At 36.8% G+C, this 25,211-nt stretch overlaps 3 protein-coding genes across 3 annotated transcripts; 2 read left to right on the top strand and 1 right to left on the bottom strand.

Moving 5' to 3' along the window:
• Positions 1-3,550: 3,550 nt before the first annotated feature.
• On the top strand, positions 3,551-5,281 carry PG997_000100 (uncharacterized protein; the record flags this gene model as incomplete). The annotated part of the gene is made up of 4 exons (XM_066804415.1): positions 3,551-3,563; positions 3,876-3,970; positions 4,040-4,290; positions 4,927-5,281. 4 exons carry the CDS (start codon positions 3,551-3,553, stop codon positions 5,279-5,281), a joined length of 714 nt encoding a protein of 237 aa, XP_066674188.1.
• Positions 5,282-11,331: 6,050 nt separating this feature from the next.
• PG997_000099 (uncharacterized protein) lies at positions 11,332-13,170 on the bottom strand (the record flags this gene model as incomplete). The annotated part of the gene is made up of 4 exons (XM_066804414.1): positions 11,332-11,696; positions 11,745-12,184; positions 12,353-12,732; positions 12,787-13,170. 4 exons carry the CDS (start codon positions 13,168-13,170, stop codon positions 11,332-11,334), a joined length of 1,569 nt encoding a protein of 522 aa, XP_066674187.1.
• A 230-nt stretch (positions 13,171-13,400) lies between these two features.
• Positions 13,401-15,235, top strand: PG997_000098 (uncharacterized protein; the record flags this gene model as incomplete). Its single annotated transcript, XM_066804413.1, has 3 exons — positions 13,401-13,668; positions 13,717-14,536; positions 14,590-15,235. 3 exons carry the CDS (start codon positions 13,401-13,403, stop codon positions 15,233-15,235), a joined length of 1,734 nt encoding a protein of 577 aa, XP_066674186.1.
• Between the last annotated feature and the right edge of the window lie 9,976 nt (positions 15,236-25,211).

Raw genomic sequence — 25,211 nt, 5'->3', positions numbered from 1 at the left:
AGTGATAAATTTTTAACTTATAATGTTTCTTACTATTATTTACCTAGTAGTACGGTCTTAAGTGGTATAATAGACCGGCGCACCGTATAAGCCGGTATACTTAATCGTAAATCGACGGCTAGTCGAGAAAATCCTTTTAATAGCGATATATATCTCTCTTTACGCTGTTATTAACCGCGTAATAAACGTAAATCCCCGCTTAGTTCCTCGTCGTATAAGTATAGTCGCGTTAACGCCGACTTTTATATAATTAAATAAAATATCGATTTTTAGCCTCTTTTTAATGCGGAAAAAGTGGCTTTAAGCTTAAAGCTAAGTTTCTACGATTACTTATTTAACGTTAAGATTATTAAATCGTTTAATTAAATTACTTTTTAAACGATATCGAACGGAGATTACGATATTAATATCGTTCACTTTATATAATTTATTAAATAATAATTTTTTCTTTATTAATTTATCGAGCTTAGTTTATAATGTTTTTTTTAATAATCGCTCGGTGCGAGGACGAAATTCTGTTCGGTATCTTTTGAAACTACCTTACTATTTATAGTTAATTTCTATTCGATCGAGTAATATATATAGATAAGCGGCCGTTCGTCGTATATCTTCGTCTCGTCCTATTCGGCCAGGTGCAGTAACGAAAGGCCGTCTCTTGGTGCTGGCGTGGGCGCGTTCCCTCCATTCGCGAGACTAGCGGCCGGCCGCTGGGCGTCTTCGGGAGTTGTTACATCTTTAAAGTTCTCCGTAGGGCTATAATCCTGCCAGCTGTAATCGTTAAACCATAAGTCGAGGAATGGAGCCGGCTGCGATATAATAAAGTTCCGCGTTTTAGTGTTTAATTAAATAAAACATTAAAGTTAATGCGAGAGGTAATCTAGTAAGCGATTTTAAATAAGCGAGGGTTTATTTTTAAAGGACGTTATTAAAACTATAAAAACTTAACCCTCGCTTAATATACTTAGTAATTATTTTATAAGATAAAATAAGTATCGAAGATAAACGATTAATTTACGTTAACTTAATTAACTTTACTTATTACTTAAATCGAAATAGGTTAAAAATTAATAAACTATATATAAAAATAACTCGTTCACTATAACTTTATTTAACTTAAACCTTAAAACTATCTTAAGCGGTGATTAAGCTTACCTCGTTCGTAGTTTAACTTATAACGATCGAGCTTATTACATTATTACTCTAGTGATCTCTAACCTGGGCGCGGGCGCTATTTATAGTCCGTATATTCCCTGCACGGTTTCTACCTCCCGATACCTCGATTTTTTCTAAACAGGCTGCTAAGGTTAAATAGCGATTATATTCTACTTTCCTAAACGCTTAGCCTCCTCGTTACATAAGAATGCCTAATGAACGGATATAAGCTCTATCTTATTAGCTCTATTACATACTCCGTACAGCTAACTTTTCCGTCTAGGCAACCCTCTATTCCATTAGGCGAAGGGTCATTCTCACTGTAGCCAATCGCTGCTATCATGGCTTTGCTTACGCGCCCTCCTGGGCTTAGCCCGACCGGCTGAATCGGTCCTACCTGGGCCTTCCTGATCTTTTCATTCTCTTCATTAACGCTGGAAGCTATTGATAATAAGCACGATCTTTGCTTTTAAAGCGCTCTTGCACACTCGGGCCCTAGCCGTTTTACGTAAGCAAAATTAATATATATACGTTTAGTCGTCGCGGTTAAGCGAAGTATCCCGATTCGGAGTCGCCTTACGGTAATAAGCCTATAATAACGGCCCTCCTAATCTAGTATAACGCTTACATAGTGAGATAGGTTTATATATTACCGAAAGAGTAAACGGCGGCAACGGCGATGCTTAATAAGCGATATCCGAACCTCGCGAAACCGCCGAACAACCTTAACGTATATATTTTAAGATTTATTAATAACTATAATATTATTATCGCTTATTTACCGAAAAATAGGATTAATACTAGCTCGGCCACAGCTGTTGCGATTTATATAATTAACGTTTTTTCCGCTATTCGCTTCGGTTTAATAATAAATATTAGTAGCGATATTCTTTTTAAAGTTCGACTTGGGGATATAATTATTAGCGTGCCGACTAAATAACTTCCCGGGGTAGTATAATAAGACATAGGTAAGGCGGAACTAAGTGGTTAATTTAATCGCACTAGGTCGCTAAATAACCCGCCAACTCTACTTTTTACTACTTTAACATAAATAAAAACGGCGCACGAACTCGAGGGATTAAAAATACCGGAGTATTTAAAAATATTTACCAAGAAGTATCCGCGACTTATAGCGAAATACCTACGAACAGACCGGCTCGAAGACGTCTTATTTAAAGTAAACTACGGCCACGTTAATAATACCGAGAAAAACTTAGGCGTAAAACAAGGTGACCGCTACGGGGAAAACGAGAAAAAAAAAGATAAAGTAAATAAGGATACGGAAAACAGCTGCTAACTCTGCGATATTAACCAGATTATAAAAAAAAGCAGTAAGAAATAAAAGTCTATTATAGCACTATCGCATCCGGCAACTAAATTATTAAAAATACCGCTTTCCGTGAGCGCCTCTCTAAAGACCTAGGCGGCGTTCTCTACGTCGAAATAAAAGCGGCCGGCTTACTCGATAATTACCTATATATCGTTATCCGAAGAATTTATAATTATATAGACTCGTATAAAAACAAGGCGTAGCAAGAGCATACTGCTGCCGCTACAGCTACCTTTGCGAAAGAGCTCCTAGAGTACGTTAAGCCGTACAATATCGCCGCCGAGAGAAAAGTTCGAAATATTCTTTCTAGGCTAAATTAAAGTTAATATACTCGAAGGCTACTTATTATTTTATTTCTATATATAATTAATTTAATATTTTATAGTTTTTAATAATCTTACCGTAATTAAAAATTATACCGAGTAAACGAGGTTCGTTATAAATTAAATAAGGCTTAATTTATTTCTATATTTTTTTACTCTACGAGATTACTGTTTATAATAATATAATTATTTTAAATATAGCCTTAAGGAAAAATAATAATAAATACTAATGTTATATAAGAGGTTTATCTATAAAACTTATCGAAAAATCTTACTCGGCATACTATTTATTATATAAAAAGCTGCCTTCGATTTAATTACTAAATAATATAATTTAACCTGCCTTTAAGACACTCGAGTAAATCTTTTATAAAACATTAAAAAATAGATTTATAATCCGAATATAAAAGCGATATTTTAGCTTAATAGTATAGTAAAAACGGGTAAATCTATTATCTCACGTACCTTAGCGTAAACTGCCTTTACCGGCGGGTTCCTTAGTGCTAGCTTTTTTTTAAACGTAATAAAGGAAACCGTGGCGGCGTATCCAAGTTCTTCCCTACCCTGGCGGCGCAGTTATGTTTACGGGAACCGGCTGTTGTACCCTATATCCAGGCTATTATTAATTCCGATCCTTTAGTCTTCGGGAAATCGATAGCAGAACAGATTAAAAAGCTTATATTTTAATCGCTATCGAAGATTTCCGGCAACGCCTATAAGGACCGTATCCTTTTAATTGTCGTGAATGCCCTTAATAAGTGCGAACACGAGGAGAATACTAAATTTTTAATTAATTTATTCTCGGGCTTAAAAACGATATAATCGCCACGGCTTAAAATTTTTCTTACTAATAAGCCCGAGCTTTTTTATTCGTTTTAGATTTAAAAAGATTAAGGGCGTATATTATAATCTTATCTTTTACGAAGTCTTTAAACCGATTATTATACGCGATATCCACGCTTTTTTTAATAATAAGCTTACACGAGTAAAGAATAAGTATAATAGTTTCGTATTAAGCGATTAACGTTTACTTATTAAGTAACCGAGCGGAGATAATATATAAAAGTTAGTTAATATAACCGTACCACTTTTTATTTTCGCCGCTACCGTGTGCCGCTTTATCGGTGATTATAAAATTGGTAATCCGAATACGAAGCTTCGCAGGGTTTTAAAATAATACACGAAGAGTTAAAAATTTAAACTTAATATTACCTATATACCTATTTTAAAATAGTTACTTATCGGCCGGACGGCGCGAGAACGAGATAAAACCTTAAGGCATTTCCGTATTCTGGTTAGTTCGATAATAGCGCTCGCCAGCCTACTATTTGCGTTTGTTCTAGCCCGGCTACTTCGTATAAAGTTGCACGATATATTAAATAATTTAAACCTATTTTATTCCGTGCTTAGTATTCCGCCTTTATTTAAATTACCGATTCGATTACTATATTTATCCTTCCGCGATTTCTTTTTTAACCTAGAGAAGTAAAATAATTAGTTTTAAATTAACGAAGAGTAGGTCTATCGTTTACTAGCTATAAAATATCTATTAATTATAAATAAATCGTTATAAACGGATATATATTAAGTTTAAACACTAGGGATAACACTCTTAAACATCGATCCTTAACGAATCGAAAGGCACTTACAATTAAAAACATAATATACCTACCGCCACTAGGTATACTACTTATAGTATTTATATAAAAAAATCTTTAACGGTAACGAAGTGTATAAATTCTTGATTTACTACTTTTTATATTAATTAAAAACGCTTAGTTTAATAAATAAAGCTTCGGAAAGTTTATAAATTCTAATTACGTTAAGAAATTTTACTATAAATTATTAATCGATTTTTTACGCTAGGCTATTAATAATTTATTAAGTCGAGTACTATTAAATATATTAATGCTTTTTTAACGATACGAAACGCTTTATTTTCGCTAATATTTCTATTATTTAATTTACCCCTCTTTAAGTCTATTTATTTACCCTCCTTTTCGCCCTAAAACAAAATATAATTCGTATTATATTTTAATATAATATCCCCCAATAGATAATTCTCTAGCCAGCAGTAAACGATAAATGGAATAACTGCCGTTAAACGCTCGAGGGCCACAGCGAGTCGGTCAACTCGGTGGCGTTCTCGCGCGACGGCCAGCTCGTGGCGTCGGCGTCGTGGAATAAAACGGCCAAGGTCTGGGACGCGCAGACGGGCCAAGAAAAGCAGACGCTCGCGGGCCACAGCGACTCGGTCACCTCGGTGGCGTTCTCGCGCGACGGCCAGCTCGTGGCGTCGGCGTCGCACGATAAAACGGTCAAGGTCTGGGACGCCGCGACGGGCCAAGAGTTGCAGACTATTAACATGGGCACCGTATCCGTTATATTATCGTTTAGTCCGGATTTTTCGTTTATTTTGACCGATATTAGAGCTATCCCTATCGGTTGTTTATTTAATTATTTATTACTTTTATAACGCGAGGCTGCACGATTTAACCTCGGTATTAACGAGGATCGCAGCTGGATAACTTGGTGCGGGAATTACTTATTATAGCTACCATTCGATTTCCGGGCATGCACGTCTGCTGTGTCTAGCTCTTTCGTAACTATCGGTTGTCGTTCGGGAAGGGTATTTTGTATGCAATTTTCTAAAGAAGGGCTTGACAACGTGTGGGCTATATCTACTAGTTAAGAGATCGTAATCCGTCTCTTATATTTCTATTATTTTTATAAATAGAGGGTCTTAAGGCGTGTTATATATTTATAGTCCTCGGTTTTTTATAACTATTTAATTATTTTCCCTTTGTTTACGCTTTCTTTATTTACTATATTAAATTAATTTCGATAATATTAGCTTAGTTATTTTATAAAACATGTTTATCCGTTCGCGAATTTAAAAACAGGCGCAAAGATTAACGTAGGCATAGCCTAGGAGTAAGAGGCGCGGGGCGGAAGAGGTCAAGCTTTATATGTGCTGTGGCTCCAGGCCACTAGTCACCAGTGGCTACCCGTTCTTCCGTTGGTTAGCTAGCAAGCCAGAACGGCGGTAGAGAGCAGAGCAATAACGTTAACGCATCCCCGGCTTTTAGTCGCAATAATATATAATATAACAGGCTTGCTTAATAATTTAATGTTTTTATTAGTTTATATAGCGATATATATATTAAAACGAGGCATGTAAAATTATAAGTTAGGCCTATTTTTAAAGTAAGTAGTAAGCGTCGAAATGGGTGTTTTTTTATATATGTTTAAATTCCTTAATTTAAAAAGTTTAACTATTCATTAAATTATTAAAGCATAGTATTCTTTATAGGAACGCATTTTATAATGATAAATATATAGCTAGCCTGCGATAATAATAGCTACGTATTTAGCTTTAATAGATATATAATATAGTATATATTATATAATATATACTATATAGTAGTAAATATAATTAAGAATAAAGATATTACGAGAATAAAAGTGGGAGCGTATATATTTCATTTAATGCTTAATAAATTTAAAAAGTGGAACACTAGTTACGGGCACTATTATATATATATTATATAGTTAAATTTATATTTACTACTTTACTACTAAAGGTTTTTATATATAATAATAATAAAGCTAAACTATATCGATTTCGAAAGGGGATTATATAGTATAGTTACGGTTTATGCCGGGATATAATCCTCGTTACGAGCTTAAAAATACTGTTATTTTCTCAAAGCTGCCCGGATAACGCTAAAGAGCGCCTGCAACTCGGAGCATTTAGGATAGTCGAGTGTACGTAACTCATAGCCTTATTAAATTAGCCCACGAATCTTCGAAAGTGACCTTCGAAAGTAGTGGCATGAAGTTATCTAAACGAAGGCACTAGAGAATAAATGTAAGATGACTAGGTTTCTTTTATATTATTATTTTAACAACACTGAGAATCCGTTAAATTATTAACACTATGCTTTTTAGTGTTTAAAAATAGCTTGTTTTTAGTCGAGGTTTAATTTAGTAAGTTTAGTAATAAATGCGGGCGGTTTTTAAATCTTTAATGCGAACCCTCGCCAGCCGCCGAGACGACATCTCTCCTTAAGAACGTCGAGATTCACCAACTGGCATGATCTGCGAGCCTTTCTTCGAGCTCTGCTGTGCCTCAGCGCGCGACAAGTAAAACATAGCGAACGGGGAGAGTTTAGGATAATTTAGTATCGTAACCCGAACTTTAGTCTTTAAAAAGGAAAATAGGAGGTGAATAACGTTTATTAGTTTAATTTAATACTATTTACTATTAGTTTATACTAAGCTATTAATAAAATAAAGTATATTAAAAGTAAAGCATTAGTTTATATTATTTAAAATAGCTTAATTACAATTAATAACATCGTAAACTACACGTTCTCCTTCGACTATTTCTTCTCCGTACTTAGCGTTAAACGGAGTAATTACCGTTTAAACTACCGGAGAAGGGCTCTTAGCTTAAGATACTAGTGTAAGTTTCGCCGATTTTTAAGATTACTAGTCTATATTTAAATCGTTTATCCGAACTCGCTTACGCTATTAAGGGTCGTTAAGTAAGGTTTAATATTCCGTATAGTATTTATCGAGAGTTTCACTAATGCCGCCGAAACGAGTTTTATTATTCTTAACTTATATTTTTATCGATTAAAAAATAGAGTCGTTTAATAATATTCTTAATTATATAATAATAAATATAAAGGCGATTAATAAAAACACTTTAAACTTTTCCTACTCGTTAATTATTTTATTAATTATTTCCTTAATTGTTTTAAGGTTTTTACGAGCATGTCCACGTCGGCTTTTTATCGCAGCTTTATATTTCGTAAGCTCGGTCGGCGTTTCTTTAAAGAGTTTAGTAAGCTTTTAAAACGCCTCCGAGCGTTTTTTATTTAAAGAGACGTTTATTTAAAAGTATATACACTTTAAGTTTAATACATTAAGTACGTTATTCGAAAATAAAGATATAATAGAAACTAGTAAAACGAAATATTAAGAGGATAGAGAGCGGACGGAAATACAAAACAGGTGAATAGAATAGGTAGTATCCTACCCTGGACGTTTAGGTGCTAAAAAATGGCAAGCATGCCCCGGTCGAAGGCTAACCGAGTTTCTTGGTTAGTGATCGCATATGGATTAAAACGGCTTGGCGTAACAAAATGGGTGAGTGGATGGGTGAGTGGATGGGTGAGTGGATGGGTGAGTGAATGGGTGAGTGGATGGATGGATGGATGGGTGGATGGATGGATGGATGGGTGGATGGATGGATAGATGGGTGGATGGATAGATGGATGGATGGATGGATGGATGGATGGATGGGCGGGTGGATAGATGAATGGATGATAATATAGGATCGTTATGCCCAACCTCTAGCCACGACATGATCCTATACTGTAACGTATTTAATGCAGGGGCGTTTTAAGTGCGACCCCGATGGACGGATCGCTTTATTCGCCCTTTTTTACGCCGAAGATGCATGCTACGTAATAAAGCCGCTGTATATTTTATTTTATTCGTTTATAAAATAGTTTAACGTATAGCCGAAATAGTTTATAAAAAGCCGGGATATACTACGGGAGGAACTGGCATTTTGTGATCCCGTGTAAACGAGTAAGATCGGAGATTTAGAACTTTTACCGCGAATAGATTCATCGGAATAGATTTTTTTTTCGCCCGTTGTTTTACGTGAGTATATACGAATAATTTAGAATAGGCGGCACGAAAAGCGATGCTATTAAATACTTTAATCGTTACTCTTTATTAATAATATATTACGATTTATTTTTAAGTACGTAGTTAAATATAAAGCGGTTCGACCCGTGTCGGTCGAAATCGAATCGATAATGCATTAAGTTAAAAGGATCCTAGGTTAATCCCGACTTTCTACGGCTAGTGTAAGTACACTATCCTAGTGCTACCTAAACAGGGCGGAAAACACCGCGGATGATTCCTATAAGCTAATGGCTCCTATTACGTGGAGCATGCGTACACTATATAACTGCCTCAATAGAACTAGTTTACTGGGGCCGTCTTTATCAAGAGCTGAACCCTGGGATGATCCCGCCTGTTAGAATGCAGGAACCTTAGAATTAACGGTTAATTCCCGACGTAAAAGGCATTCCTCATTAGGTCGCAGTACGGGTTCGGAGCGCTAGCAGGTCGCTGCTCTTAGGCCGCTAGTCCGCTTCATAGGGCTGTAAAGGAACCTTAATCCAGTGGGGATTTATACATACTATAAGTAACCGATATAATGTGGCAGCACGTTATAGCATAGTTTAGCATTAAATAAAGGTATATTAAAGTTTCGAAACGATTTAATATACTTTATATTATAAGCGTATATTTAAAAGGAATAATTTAGTATACGCTCGAACACTAAGGACTTATATATATAACATGAGAACGACCCGGTAAATAAATACGAAAACTAAAGCTTTACACCCCCGCTACTTTAAACCCTACCGTTACCTAGCTGATTGCTTACATTTACTAACCTATTTTACTAATATTAACTGTTTCGTACCTTAGACTGCAGGCACCGCTTCAGCTGCCGAGGATTAGATGCTAGACACTTAAAAAAGGGCCTTTAAGCTAGCCTGCCAGGAAACACTATAGTATTAACAAATAGGGTCTTAAACAAGAAAAGGCTAATAGTAATAAAGTGGCTAACTGAAATTAAAGTACGTAAGGGCTTAAGGTAATAAGGAATCGATTTAAGAATATATTATAAATTAAAGTTAATTGCCTTTTCGGCACTGCCGCCCGGGCGTTAATAAACTATGTATATATATATAAGCTTTACGAATAAGCTCGTCCGGTTTACTATACCCCACTATTTTTTATATTTATATTATAATTTTAAAAAAAGCAGTTAACTTACGTTTACTTACTATAAATACTATATATTTATCCCTTAAACGAATACTATATAACGTCGAGTTAATTCGTAACTTTATAAACTTAGTTTACCTAAGCCGTTTAAAGCATCCTAAGGGATTTATATACCGTAATTAAATTAGTCTCATTTATCGCTATTTACCTTACGGCTTAGCCTTATATCTACGTATAAAGCTACTTATTATCCCGCCTTTTTTTATTAAGTATATTTCTAATTTCCTTTATTAAACGGTTAGTATTAAAAATACGCATTAAAAAACTAACTCGGAAGTCGTTACACAGTTTAGGTTCTTCGTCACCGGCCTTGCATCGCCGAGGCTGCCACGGCATTTACTAGGTAGTTACCGTGGAAAGTTTAAGCGACTTCGTGCTAGCTAAATAACCTATAATAGGTTAACACTATAAGGGTTTCTACGGTATAGGAATAATGTTACTAAGCTAGCGGTATTTAAGATGGTCTAACTTTTACTACGGCGCGCACTGGGACTTCTAAGCTCACCACCTCATTAATTTAGATAGCATATCGGTCGGAGCTGGATTGGACTTCTTCCTTCCTTCTTTATTTTTTTCGGTCTTTCACAATATAGCAATAAGCTGTAGCCTTGTCTCCCGAATTACTCCAACCGTGACAATTTTAGCCGTCGCTCCTAGGGATATTTTGGGCTGCATTCCTGGAAATATAAGGACTTAGGTCTTAGAAGCCTGTGGTATAATTTATCATTATCCACACATTGCTTATTATTATTTACCTACTCTTATTTTCCTCTTGTCGCATCGCTTTCGAAGATCCCAGACTGTGATCGCAGCTATGGGCCCAGAGGCAAGGGCTTTTAGGTGGTTTTATAAGTCTCGGCACTCTAAGAACTTAGATGCAATTAGTCAAATGGCATTCCGTTGGTGCTGCCGCTCCAGATGAGGGAAGCCAGCAAACAGCAGCAGCAGACTCGAAGCGGCGAATGGGGAACACAAATAGATCCCTATTGTGTCCCAGTGTTGGGCTTTTACATAGTGTACTACCTACAATACATATCGGGCCTGAAGGGTTTCTATAGATCTTTGCAAAATTGGTGTCGCGCGCCTATGGGAAAAAATAAACAATGTGAGCACGGGTCATGTCATCCATTTCCGGCGCTGGCATTCCAAACGTCGTTGCCTGGAGTACTGGCATCCGTTGTTCAGTACTGTACATGATGACAGATTCTGGGGTCCATTTCTGGAATTGACCTCGTCGGACGCCATTTTCAGTTATAGATGTTAATAAAAGATTAAAAAAAATAAGAAAGAAAAAAACGCCTGGCCAGGTGCCGGCTGTCTCGGCACTGTTTTGGCCATGGCCTATTCGCAGTCAATTTCAAGGTGATGGAGGCTGGCAGAAAGCTTGAGTTGAGGCTAGCGCCACAGAGGGGGTAGATACCTGCAGAGGGCGCCAGTAAGAGAGAAACCCACTGGAACGCCGCAACAGTGCACTACAGTAGCTGCCTTAGGACAGACGATAAATTGACTCTCATCTTCATTTATGTATTCCGTTTTTGTTTTTCCCCTAACCTCGATTTAATGATAAATCAGCTTAACAGGAACAATACTCATGCCTTCTGTTTCCAGAAGCCGGTGGATGTTCCTCTCTATCCTGCTCCCTCAGTGGTCCATCAGAAACCGCCTCTCTTTCTCCAGCGGGCTAACAGTCTCATTTATAAAGGCATCCACGAATTGCTTGTCCGTGAGGCTTGCCGCTGGATTGATCGAACTCTGCAGGCAATATGTGATAGCTCTTGTGAGCCCCTCAGACATCGAGCCTCGATCATGCAGTCTTTGAAGCAGTCTTGTTGCCACAGCAAGGTTTGACCCTGTACTAAAGGCACCGTCTTCGGGCGTGCGAAAATCTTCTATACGGCGACCGCTCTGCATCTCCAGTAGCATAACACCTAAAGTTGCAATATTGTTGCGATCGACTTCATTAGAAGAATGATTCGAAGGGTGAAGTCCGTTCCGTGGACTATCATCTTTGGCCATGTAAGTTCATGCCACTGAAGTATTCTGGTATGGCTTACCTGGAGGATGCTGGTTGATCAAGTACGGATGGAGGGTATCGAGATTGCCAAGATTACTGCCCTGGATCGCGAAGAACATGATATCCTTCTTTGTCCACGGATTCCGCAGCCATGGCGTTCCGCCAAGTTGAACCAGTGTGGTTATTAGATTGATTGCCAGGGTATACGACTCCATCGAGGTTCCGAAATAGAACTGGTGTTTGGACAGAAGTTCGTCCAGCGTCTCACCCCTTTCGCTGATTGATGGGGATTGCTCAGCGCTGTCTCGATTGTGGTACCGAAGACTGCCCTCGCCATCAAGACGAAACTCAATCGATTCTGCAATATTTTTATTCAGTGCGGAACAGATGTTGGTAACCTGGGTCAAAGCTTGGGGCCCTTCAAGGGGAAGCTCCTCAGGAGCTGATTCGACAAACATGACTTTTGGTCCTTGTTTGGGGCTGGCGACAGATCAGTACAGTGAGTCGAAGGGTGACAGGCTAGAATAATTACCGTATTATTTCTTCCTTCCTAGTTTGACAACTGAATTCTGTGTGGAGCCAAACCAGATGGGATGAATCCAACACGGAAATGTTGAAGCGTCCAGGTTCGCTTCCAGTTTGGTTCACCAGCCGCTTCCCGCCTTTTTTCGACGTCTGATCCGTGATTCGAGGCGCCAGGCCGCAGTATGCGTGTTGTGGAAGGCGCACCATGATCGCGTGATCGAGTCATATATCCGGGTCGCATCACATCTAATGTCATCCAGGGGCATAACGAAACTGATCTTGAAGGATGGTGAGTTGAAGTTATCTTGTATCATTCCTGCTTTGCTGATGAAGTTATCCAATCTTGCGTTGCATTCCTGTAGTTTCTTGAGAGACTTTTTGATTTGCCGATTTGATATTGTGTAACGCAGCCCGGTCGCGAACTGGAAGCACTCGTTGCGATCTGATATCCGCTGAGCTGAGGTGTTGGCATTGAGCACAGCTCGGAGCCCAGCCGTTTGTACCTGGTCAAGCTAATTGTTAGATTAAGGGAGTATCGCAAACGGAAGGCGCTGTACCTGACCCGAACCGCCTAGCTTTTCAATGTTGCCAGCAATCTCTCTCATGACCGAATCCATCTCTTTAATGGTAGACAAGCAAGACTCATATACCATGCCAAGCTTAGCTCTGAGATCCCGTTCGAGTCCAGGCCTTCCCCAGGTACTGCATTGTGGGTCTTCGAGCATCTCGCTGAGTTCTTCGTCGTCAACCACATTCTTCAGGAGAAGACGTAGCGTCTGGTCATAGCTAACCGAGCAGTAGTTCAGCTGACGAATTTGGTCATTCCTGTACCTTCTCCAATGTAACAATCTGCGGAAAGGGCCAGTTATATCGTCGGAGTGCTCCAGAGCAGATATCAATAATGGGATTGCCCCAAGAACAAGGCCGGCGACTTCGGCCATCTTGAGACAGTGTTTGTCAACTTGACAGACCTTGAGGAATTTGACATTGCGGGGTTGAAAATGCACATTCGGATTAATGGGTGAGGTTTTTAGGATCAGGGCAGTCGTCCGCCTATCAGATCGAAAGTGAAAAAGGAGGGGTAAGTCTCAGCCGCATCTTCACTCCGAAATACTCTCGTTCAAATACCGTCCAGAGAAGCTCGGCCAATTTGGCTAAGGTAGCAGATACCATGGCGACTCTCTATGATCGGACCACGACGTGTATTGGGCTTTTCGCTGACCTTGAGAGGCATCTAGAGAACGGACCAGAAGAACATCGAAAGAAAATATCAGTTTCGCAAGTAGAGAATGAAGCTGCACGCTTGAGAGTATGGGCCGGAAACCTCGGTGCCTTGAGGACAGGCCATGCAGCATTGGATCATCGCCTGCGCGACTCGACTGTGATCCGGAACGCCATCGTTAGGACACTGGACAAGATAGAGGATGTCTTGAGAATTAGTAAGCTCGACTGAGTTACACTTTCTGGCCTTTACTGATCTTGATTAGGTTGCTCGATAGTACAGGGTGATCGTGCTCCCTTGGAAGATGCCATGGGTGACTATGGCGATATAGACGAGCAAGATGACACCACATACAGCGATGACAGCGATAACAGCAAGTGCGCCCTGATAGATAACGAGCTTGCCTTCAATTTTGCCGAGACTACCGACCTGCTCTCCGAATTGCATCGGCTTTCGTTCAGAATTCGGAATCCAGGTGCTAGAGCCACAGCTGAGTCTAACCTCAAAGCCAGGCTTCATCGCGAGACGGATCCTTATACTCGAGAGGATATATTCGAACGATATGCAAAAGAAGATCACCTTCGTATCAAGGGCCTAATAGCCGACTTCCACCTCCAGAGCGGTCACAAGCTCGATCATGCAAGCGACTATTTGATCGAGAGAGCTAGCATTGCGAATACCACCCGACGTCGGGTATTTTCCTACTGGAAAGCTCATGCAGCAAGGCTGGCCAGAGTATCAACAAAACCCCAGGTCTCTATACCCGCATTGCAGCCAGCAAATAAATCAGCACCGCATAGAGCGATGCCTCCTTTGGAACGGCCGGCTCCAAGTGTGGCCCCAACTAATGAGGTATCGGAACCGAAGACCGCCACTTCAGCAACCGAGGCCACCAAGTTCGCGCCAAACCTCGACGTAGAATGGGACTCAAGATCGCAGATCTCCTATATGTCCACCATCTATGATACGATGGGGGCTTATTGCCACCCACCGCCTCCACAGATTCCCTCTAAGGCGAAAGAGTATACTTGCCCTTATTGTCAGCTCACCTGCCCTGCGAGGCATTTTAAGGGACAAGCTTGGCGGTAAGTAGCAATCTTGATAATGTTTGGAATATCACCTCTGATCGTTGAACTAGTAAACATGTCCTTCAAGATTTCCAGCCGTACTTTTGTACCTATAAGGAATGTCCAGAAGACACAGCTCTATATGGGGATCGCATTGCATGGAAAGAGCATGAATGCTTGGTTCATCGCCGCGTTTGGCATTGCTTCGAACACCCCAGCGTCTTTGGGTCCCAGTCGACGGTACATCGTCATCTGGCGAACGACCACAAAGAGCTGAATCCGTCCCAAATCCAGAGCCTCCTGGGCATGGCCGTATCCGAACAACCGGACGAGAGATCAAAATGTCCATTCTGTGGCATGGAAGGTCCTTTTGAAGCAGACTTTGCCGACCACCTTGCCTGTCACATGGAGAAGTTTGCCATGACCACTTCACCTCTAGGCTACGACAGAGATGAAAATCCCCACGGCTCCGGAAGTAGTGTTGCAATATCTGGTGGAGCCAACTCCAGGCTGTCACTATCTTCGCTCTCAAGCTTTGACAGTCATATCGGCGGAGCCGAGAATGATGTGTTCCCGTCCCCGGACATTGTGACCGACAACATCAATGCTGAATCAAAGCTGAGGGAATTGATGGAGACTCGCAAGCAGAAACTCGGGCCGGATCATCCAGACACGCTGGCCAGCATGGCCAACCTGGCGTCGACGTATAGGAACTAAGGCCGATGGGAGGCAGCGGAGAAGCTGCAGGTGGAAGTAATGGAGACGAGTAAGCAGAAACTCGGGCCGGATTATTTAGACACGCTAACCAGTATGGCTAACCTGGCGTCGACGTTTTGGAACTAGGGCCGATAGGAGGCAGCGGAAAAGCTGGACGTAGAAGTAATAGAGACTCGTAAATAGAAACTCGGGCCGGATTATTTAAATACGTTAGCTAGCATAATTAACTTAGCGTCGACGTACAGGAACTAAGGCCGATAAGAGGCAGCGGAGAAACTGCAGGTAGAAGTAATAAAAACGAGTAAGTAAAAACTTAGGCCGGATTATTTAAACACGTTAATTAATATAATTAATTTAGCGTCGACGTATAGGAATTAAGGCCGATAAGAGGCAGCGAAGAAATTATAAATAAAAATAATAAAAACGAATAAGTAAAAACTCGGGCCGGATTATTTAAACACGTTAATTAGTATAGTTAACTTAACGTCGACGTATAGAAATTAAGGCCGATAAGAGATAGCGGAAAAGCTGCAAGTGGAAGTAATAAAAACGAGTAAATAAAAACTCAGGCCGGATTATTTAAACACGTTAACTAATATAACTAACCTAGCGTCGACGTATAAGAACTAAGGCCGATAAGAGGCAGCGAAGAAACTATAGGTGGAAGTAATAGAAACGAGTAAGCAGAAACTCGGGCCGGATTACCTAGACACACTAACCAGCATGAATAACCTTTCCTATACGTGGGAGGCCTAAGGCCGACTATTAAAAGCTCTTAGATTAATACGGGAATATATACGGGCTAGGCGAGATACTTTAGGCGCTTAACATCTTAATTATTTATCTTCGTTAAAAGCATTATAATCTTAGGAGCTAAAGTAAACCGGCGTAGGTGCTAGTTAAATATTAAATAGTCGACCGTGTTAAGATTTAGCATTTTAAGGTAACGATTATAATCGTGGTCTCGATAAAAAAATAATTAAATTAATAAAAGATATATATACGTAATAAGTAATCGTAGTTAAAGTATTATTCTTACGCTATTTCGAAGGCTAAAAGAGTAATTAAACTTCTTTTTATCTATACGCACTTGCACGTGATCGCACTGGCTAATTAAGAGAGTATTAAAGCAGCGCCCCTAGCTAAGCATTTAATTTATTATCATTTAATCTATTTATAACTAATAATAGCGTCCGATATTTTAAAAATAAACGCTAGAGCTTATTATTATATATAATACTGCCCGACCTATATTAATACTTTAAATAATAACGTTTAAAATATTAACGCCGGAAATAAATAATATAGCCCGTGCTTAAATAATTCCTATATATATACGCGCGACACCGATTTTATAAATCTCTATACCGTGGGGTGGGATAAAACTAAGGTACCTCGCCGTATAAACTAACTTAATAATTAGCGTGTCCGGCTTTCTATTTCGCTGACGTATATAACTTAATATTTTATAAGATCCCGCTGCCGATTCTTTTAATTACCTCCCCGCCGCCGCCGCCACTAATAATACCTATTTTTGCCGAGCCTAATTCTTTATATTAAAAGTTCCTTCGTCTAAGGGCTGTCGGACCGCTGCTAGCACGATAAAACGTTAGCTTATTACGATAACCGTTAGCGTAAACACTAAGCGGTACGCGAATACGTCAGTACTTATTAAGATATATTTTAAAATACGCGCGGAGGCCTTTACGTAACGAATACTACGTTTATATTAAACCGAGGCTTATTTACTTAATCCCAGCTGTTTTTTATTACAGTACCGCGGTACCTTTAGCTACCTTATTTTCGAGCTCCTTAAGCTAATCGATACTTAAATTTCATTTAAATAATCACTCGTATAGCTAAATAAATATTAAACGTTACTACGCGCGAGCCGTAAAAAATTCGTTATATTTTAAATACTTTATATTTCTATTAATAGCGTATTAACCTTTAAAGGGCTAATTTATTTTTAACGCGTAACCTTTAATTATTTTATTTACCGACGAAATAACTTACGATCGAAGCGAGCCACCTTTAAAATACTCGCTAGGATTTATATATAAATAAACGTAATTATCGCTCGGCGAAATATTTAATAAAAAGCGTAAAAAAAAACGAATATAAAAATATAAATTTATAATATTAACCTAAACGACGGGAACGAAGGGCGAGGCGAATCTATACGGCGATAGTCTTTAATTTTACCGGTGCTGTTTTTTTTAAGCATAAAACCCGGCTTAATAATTTAAAGCTATTTATATAAATCCGCCGCAGCCGACGCTAGTAAATATATAATTAATTTATAAGCTATATACGAATACGGTATTATACTATATTAAACGTCGGCGCAATAGGCACACATTTAAATAAAAACGGACCGGCGTCCTGGAAAATTAAAAAGCGTTACGGAGTAAACGTTAAGGCATAGTTTAGTCGGGCGCGCTCGCAAAGCGGCGGCCGAGCTCATAGTTTTACGGGCCACAAGCATGGACGCGGGCGCGAAGACGGCGATAAGGGGCTGCGCTCGACTGCGTAGGCAAACGTTGCCATGAATACGATAACACTCGGGCACTGCAACGCTGGCACCGCGAAGTTGCCGATCCAGGGTACCATATCGAGCTCGCGGCGCGTAAGATCAGATGATACCTATGCTTACGCGGCGAACCGGATCCCAGCAGCAACCGCATTCAACGACAGTATTTTAAACACCTCTTCCAGAACCTTTAGAAAGGTAAGTAGTAATTGCTTGGCCGCGACCATGTCACATCCACCCACCGACTCGACCTAAACCTAGGACGGATCCGATCCTAGGCGAGGATAATAAAAAGAAATTACAGTGCCACTCCGTAGGCCTCGGTATTTTAAGCGAGAGTTAAATTATTATTTAATTAATATTACGTTAAAGTCTTATAAAATTAAAAATATTTATAAAAACTATATATAATCTTAACAGCGTCGCCTCTTTTTAAGCTTTAACGAGCACGGCTCTTATAGACTATATAATTTAAAACTTAAATCCTTTTCGTCTATTTACGTATTCTCGGCTATAGGCCGGCCCGTCCACCGAATACGGTGTTTTACCTTGCCGCCCTATCTTTTTATACCTAATATTTCTATACCTCGATAGTATCCCTAATAGCTAGCCTTAAAGTCCCGGACCATTTCCTCGTCCAAAATGTCTCTTCGCGGAACCCACTAATAAGACTTATCGGTCTCCCACCGGATAAGAAAGGTATTCCTTTTCCATTTCTTTAATATATAATCGATTTAATAGCTTTACGGGTTTTAACTACCGTCTTAGTGTTCTTTAACGTTTATAGTAAAACTATCGTAAGACGTAGGTAAACTAAAAGTTTCCGTTATTTCGATAAGGGTTTATAGCCTTTATAGTAAGGCTAGGTTTATTAGTTTAATCGGGATTAAAAATAAAACTATCCCAGCGTTATAATTAAAAACCGTCGAAATGCCGCCCGGTAATAATAAATATTCGGGGGTTTTATACCCGTTATTTTTTCTTTTATTTTTAAAATTTAGATTCGCGTTTAATTAAGAACGTTTAAAAAAGCGAAATATATTTCGGTTTTCGCCTTTATTAATAGTATATTCTAATAACGGCGGGAGTTATTCGTCGTCCACTTACTAGTTTACCCTGTCGACTTTTATAAAAGATACACTCGATTTAACCTTTAAAAAAAAAGCTTAGCTTATCTTAATAATAACGCTATTATATATTAACGATTACGTATCGATTATTACTTAGTTTCCGTATAGAGTTATTATTAATATTATTATAGGTTTCGTAATTTTAAACCGTAACTCGATATCGTAAATAATTTTTATATAGTTTTTAAATCGTATTTCGTTCTCTAGTTTTAATCTTTTAAATTTATACTTTAAATAGGGGCATAGCACAGTTTCTTAATCGTATCGAATAAAATACCGATCGATATAGTTCTATATCGTCCCCTTACGAGAGAACTATTTTTAGTAAAACATATAAATATACTGCGGCTTTTAAAACTTTAAATAAGCGGCTAATCGATTCTCGCCCGGTTCGCTAACAAATTAACTACGGAGGCTAGCGACTACAGGGTCGGGTAATAGCGGGGTTTAAATTTTTACTAGATTAAATAGTATTATTAAAATAACTATTAAAGTTTAAATTATCGATAAGTATTATAGCCGCGGCGCGAAATATTTTTATACGGTGGCTACTCGAGCGCTGCCTATACCGGGGTCGGGTTATATTTATTAAATATAGTTATTTACGCTGCCTCGGTGTTATTTTACGGAATCGTCGACTTTTTAAGTTTAATCTTTTAGGTATAAATAATTTACGCGTTAATCGTATCGACTTTTTATTACACTATCTCTTTTTCCGGTAAGTCTTCGTTTAGGTTATTAAGTAAATCGGTAAGCATTTTCCGGTCCGCCTAGCTAAAAACGATCTTCCGTAACGGTTACTAGGGTGCATAAATTCTATTAAATTATTTATTAAGCTCGGTTTTATTCTTTATTTAGAAATAGTTCCTTCGAAAAATATTAGAAACATTTCGGCGCTACCGCTACTTCGCTATCTTAAGTTCGTTCCATTTTTACTCGCGTAGCTCTTTATAAACACCGGTAGCCTTCGTCGATTTATTATATACGGCTTATAACGTTACTTCGAGGGCCGATTATTTTTTTTTAACCGGCGAACCGTAATATCCGGGCCGACGGCGTTTATAATTATATCGAATACCCCTATTAAAGTATTTTTATCGTATATAAATTTAATATAATTAAAAATATTTAAATAAAAAACTCGGTACTACGATTTAAACTTATATTTTAAAATATAGCGTTTCGTATCGCGTTAATATAAAACCTTTTATAAACGCCGCTATTAACCCGGTGCCGCGCTACTTAGTTTCGTATCGACGTATAATAATGCTTTTTTATTATATTAAAAACTTTTTTGTCGTATAATAAAAGAAGACTTACTATTAAAAATTTTAAGGTTGCCTCGGCGGTATACATACGATTAAAATCGATTAAGCAGCCCTGCCGCCTTCCCTAGCTTCCCGAGTTATTATCGAACGAGTTCATAGTTAATAGGTCGTCCGACTTCGTAAGCCCCCCGACCGACTCGATGATCTTCCGAAATACCGGTTTATGTCAAAACTCCTTCTTTCATAGGATACGGACAACCCTTATACTTATCTTAGTATTAAAAAAAGGCTCGGCTTAAATAACGTAACCCTCGTAATTAATCACCCTCTCCGCTAAGGCCTTCGCGAGGAGGTACGAAAGGGGATATAAAATAAAGAGTTTCTCTTTAACGAAGAAAAACTAAGTAAACACGACCTATTTATTATATCCCTTATGGAAACGAAAAAGGACTTACATCGTAAAATAATCTCTACCCTTATTACTTATTAAGTCGTGCAGGATTTAATAATCGATGTCCTCTTAATAAAATACTTTAAATATCGCGTTCGTCCTCTTATTTACTCCGCTATAAACCTAATATTCTTTAAAGCGTGGCTAAATATATTTATCCGAACTATTCTTAATATCGGTATAAGCGTTAAATTCTTTATTTTATTCTTAAATTCCCTTTTTTATATCCTTAAACAGGGCGTAAACTAGCTTATATCTCCGATAACCTATTTATATAAGTGTAACGATACTTATTAAGGGTTTAATAAAAACTTAGTAGAACGTACGCGGGTTTATATTAGTAATACGAGAGAGTATTTAAACAAGTGATAAAATTACACTATCGGTAAAGTAATAAAGTAATTAAGTTTTAAATAAATATTAAAGCGTAGTTTATAATATTATAATAAATCGTTAAAATATATACCTTATTAATAAATAAAAATTAATACTTAAATTAATTATTAAATAAACGAAAGTATTTATAAAACTATATAAAAAAATATTCGTTTTATATTTAACCTCGTTCCTTTATTAATAATTACTCGGCTCGTTAAATTACCGTCGCTTACTAATAACCTAGTAATTTTTTTATCGTTAATTTACCTTAACTCACCGATAATTTAAAATAATTTAACACGGCGGCTTATTACGGCTCACTAATAATTCGTAATGAATCGTTACGTAATCATGTGGCTCGTGCGTCAGCCTTTTCGGTTTATCTGGCTCCCCTGCGGGGCTTCGTACTTCCGCAGCCGCTGCGCCCTTTCCTGGCCGCATAAGCAGGTCGGGTTATAATATTATCTCCCCTCTTTTTTAGCCTTTATCCTTAAAGTGCCTAGGTTTTTTAAAAACCCTTGTTTATTTTATTTTTATTAATTTTATAAGTTTTCCCTTTTTTTTATACTTTTTTTATAATATATACTTATTATATTTAATCGTATTACGAAGCTTATCGTATAATTAAAAAAAACTAAGAATCGTTATAAGCTCGCGGCTATTATCGAAACGTTTAAATTCGAAATTATACCCTGCACTTTATACTTTAAACGGAGGTAAAAATATTAAATAATAAATAACGTTTTTCGATATAAAGAGTATATTCGTCGAGATCGCTCCTATAATAGTTCTAATATTCCTACCTCGAGTTTATCTCGGGTAGTGTCGGAATCTCAGCGTTTTTAACGAAAGGAGGCCGCTACCGCGGAGCGCCTTCGTTCCCTTTATTAATAGGCTGCCGAGGCCCTCGCGAAACTAGAGCGTTTTCGTAAGCAACGGGAGTCGTTGGTTACTCGTGGTACGGAAATAATGAATCGCGGCTTTCAGTTTTTAAACGAGCTCGAAAAGTTTAAACGCGTAGAGTCGGAAGTGGTCGCTAAGGCCTAATCTTTTAACGCTTTCGGGGTAATCGACTAAAATACGATAAGTCTAGAGTTTTTTTTACTATCCGTTCTTTAAACTCTCGAAGTTCTTTAATAGCGTTTTTTAAGTGTTTTTTAGGCTTTTAAGTGTTTTTTTAAGTGGGTAATTTTTTTATTTAACGAGGTACTTCTATTTTCGTCTTACTCGTTTTTTATTAAGTATCCCTTTAATTTCGTACTCGTTTTAATTTATTTCGACCTTTAATCGTGTTTCGAGTTTAGTATTTTTTAATACTAGTTTAAATAAAAAGATATAAAATACAAGGTATATTTTTATAGTTTTTAGTAATAATAGTCGATAATTAGTTTTTAAAATAACTTTTACGATTTTAAATAATCTGATTTTTTAAAGTCTAGTTTCTCGCTTAGTCGCTTAGTCTTAATATTTCGTCGTAAAAGGTAAACTTTTTTTCCTTTTTTAAAAGTTAATCCCTTTAACTTTGTTTTATTAGCGTGTTTTTTTATTCGTTTTTAAAGAAAAGTAAGATTTTTTTACAGCGATGTTTATAGTTTTTTTAGTTTTTCGATTTAAATAGTCGCCATCGGTGTTAACTTTCCTTTTAAGGGGTTCTTTATAATGTTAAGGTCGAACCTATAGTTTACTTTAAATAGTAATATACGTATTATTTCGTTATTTATACTATTATATATAAATTATACCATTAGTAATAATTATACCTAGTTATTTTATTCGTAGTTAACGTAGTATCGGAGGTATTATTTTAATATTTAATTTATTCGTTCGGTTTAGCCGTTTATCTACGGATAATAAGCTATAAATAGCTTATATTTAATACCGAGTTATGTTATAAGTAATTTTTAAAACTTAAATATAAGTAGTTTATTTTTATTCGAAATAATAGTTTTTAATAGCCTATGCTAACTAGTAATTATTTTAAAGAAGGTGTATATTAAGTCTTCGGCGATATTAATTTCTTTATATAGTAAAAAGTAGGTATACTTCGTAAACTTATTCGTAATAATTAAGATATTATCGTATATAATTTTAATTAATGGTTTTTTTAACGGTAGTAACTTAATAATTTAATTTAAGGCGATGGTTTTTTAAAACCTATTAAATAATGGGATTAATTACAGTTCTTCGTAGGGTCGATATTTAGCTGTTTTAGTTTTATTATAAAGGTTGTATTTTTTATAGTTTTAGCGATTTAGTTTTAAAATTCTCGCAGTTATACAGTTTAATAATTCGTTTTTAAGTTTTATAGATTCCTTGGTGCCCGTGTGCGGGGTATTCGTGGAATTCTTTAATAAACTTCTGCCTGTATTGCTTTAAGATATATAGCTTACCGTGGTAGTATACTAAGCCGTTTCTTAAGCTAGCTTTTAGTGGCGTAAGCTGTGTAGCGTTTATTTATTCGTAATACGTTCGGAATTTTATAATTTATTTATTATCGTATATTATATTACTAGTCGCGTTAATTTATCGAGATAATATAAGGTTATTATCTTAGTTTTACGTGAAAATAGTTCGGGTTTCGGTTAAAACTTCCTCTTAGTGGTTTAGCCGACGGCTAAGCGCGTTAACTCGTCCGTTTTCGCTACCCTTTCGGTAAATAATAATAAAATTAAATTCCGACAGGAATTCCGCTCATCGTACTTATCGTTTATTTAATTCTTTATTAGTGGTAAATAATATAAGGTTTTTATAATCTATATAAACCTTTATTAATACTTTTATTTTACTTAAATAGTGCCTTTATTTTTTAAAAGCTTTAATAATAGCTATTAGCTCTTTATCGTAAATTTAATAGTTAAGTTTTAATCTATTCAGCTTTTTCGAAAAGAATGCTACTGGGTATAGTTTCCCGCTATCGTTCTATTAACTAAGTTACCTTTCGATCGTATAATTCGATACGTCGGTTTTAACTTCGAATAGTTTAGTGGGGTTTATTATGCGAAGTACTAGTTCGCTAGCGATTCTTTTTTTAAAATCTTAAAAGGCCGATTCTTCCGTTTCCGTTTATCGAAATAGTTCGTCTTTTTAAGTTAGGTTTATTAAGGGTGTCGCTATTTTACTAAACTTAAAGATAAAGATTTTATAGTAGTTAATTAATTTAAAGAACGATTAGACTTTTATAGCGCTTATAAGCGTAAACTACTCTTTAATTATTAATACTTTAAAAGATTTTATTCGAATTTCTCTTAAAAATACTACGTATCTTACGAAAATAACTAATTACTTATAAAACTCGTTCTTCTTAAGGTTAATTAATAGGTTAACGTTTTATAGTTTTTAAAGTATTAATTTTACGTGCTCTTTATATTATTCCTCGTTTTCGGAGTAAATAAAAATATTATTAAGGTAAATAATAACGAATTTATCGATGTACTCTCGTAATATATAGTTAATTATACTCTAGAAGCTAACTAAGGTATTAATTAAGTTAAAAAGCATAACAAGATATTTAAAGTGCCCGTATTTAGTTTTAAAGGCAGTTTTTCATTCTTTTCCTTCCTTGATCCGGATAAGCCCGTAGGCATTCGGTAGGTTTAAAGCCGTAAAGATCTTAGCTCGGTATAGTTTATCTCGTAGGTCGTTAATTAAGAGTAAGGGGTATTAGTTTTTAATAGTAATATCGTTAAGTTTACGATAATCGATATATATTCGCTATTTAAGTTTTTTGTTTTTACTTTTTTTTAATACGAAGAGTATAAGGTATCCTACTAATAATATAAATAGTCGTATATATTCTTTAACGAGGTTTTTCTCGATGTAATCTTTTAAAGCTTATTCGTGTTCCTAGTTTAATCGATATATCGGTATAAAATAAGGTTCCTTCCCTTTTTTAAGGGGTATCTCGTAATTTTATTACGTATATTTTAATAGTCTTATTTTTAATTCTCTATTAAATAAGTCGTTAAATTCCTTATAATTATCCGGTATTTATATAGTAACGTTTAGCTTTAACTCTTTAATTATAACGTAAGCTTTAAATATCGTTAATTTATTTAAGGGTTCCTTTTATAAACGTTATTTAAAGGCTAAACTCTTTCTTAGTGTATCTCACTAAAGGCGGCTAGTCTTTTAATTAACTCTAAGATTGCTTACCCGTAATTAAAGTATCCTTAAAATTATATTATATCTTAATATTTTCGTAATGTTATACGTAATT

This window comes from Apiospora hydei (assembly GCF_038363865.1).
Source record: "Apiospora hydei strain CBS 114990 chromosome Unknown utg000002l_segment0_segment0, whole genome shotgun sequence".
Lineage (NCBI taxonomy): Eukaryota > Fungi > Ascomycota > Sordariomycetes > Amphisphaeriales > Apiosporaceae > Apiospora > Apiospora hydei.
Note: the sequence above shows the minus strand (reverse complement) of the source record. Positions and strands in the feature narration are given on the sequence as shown.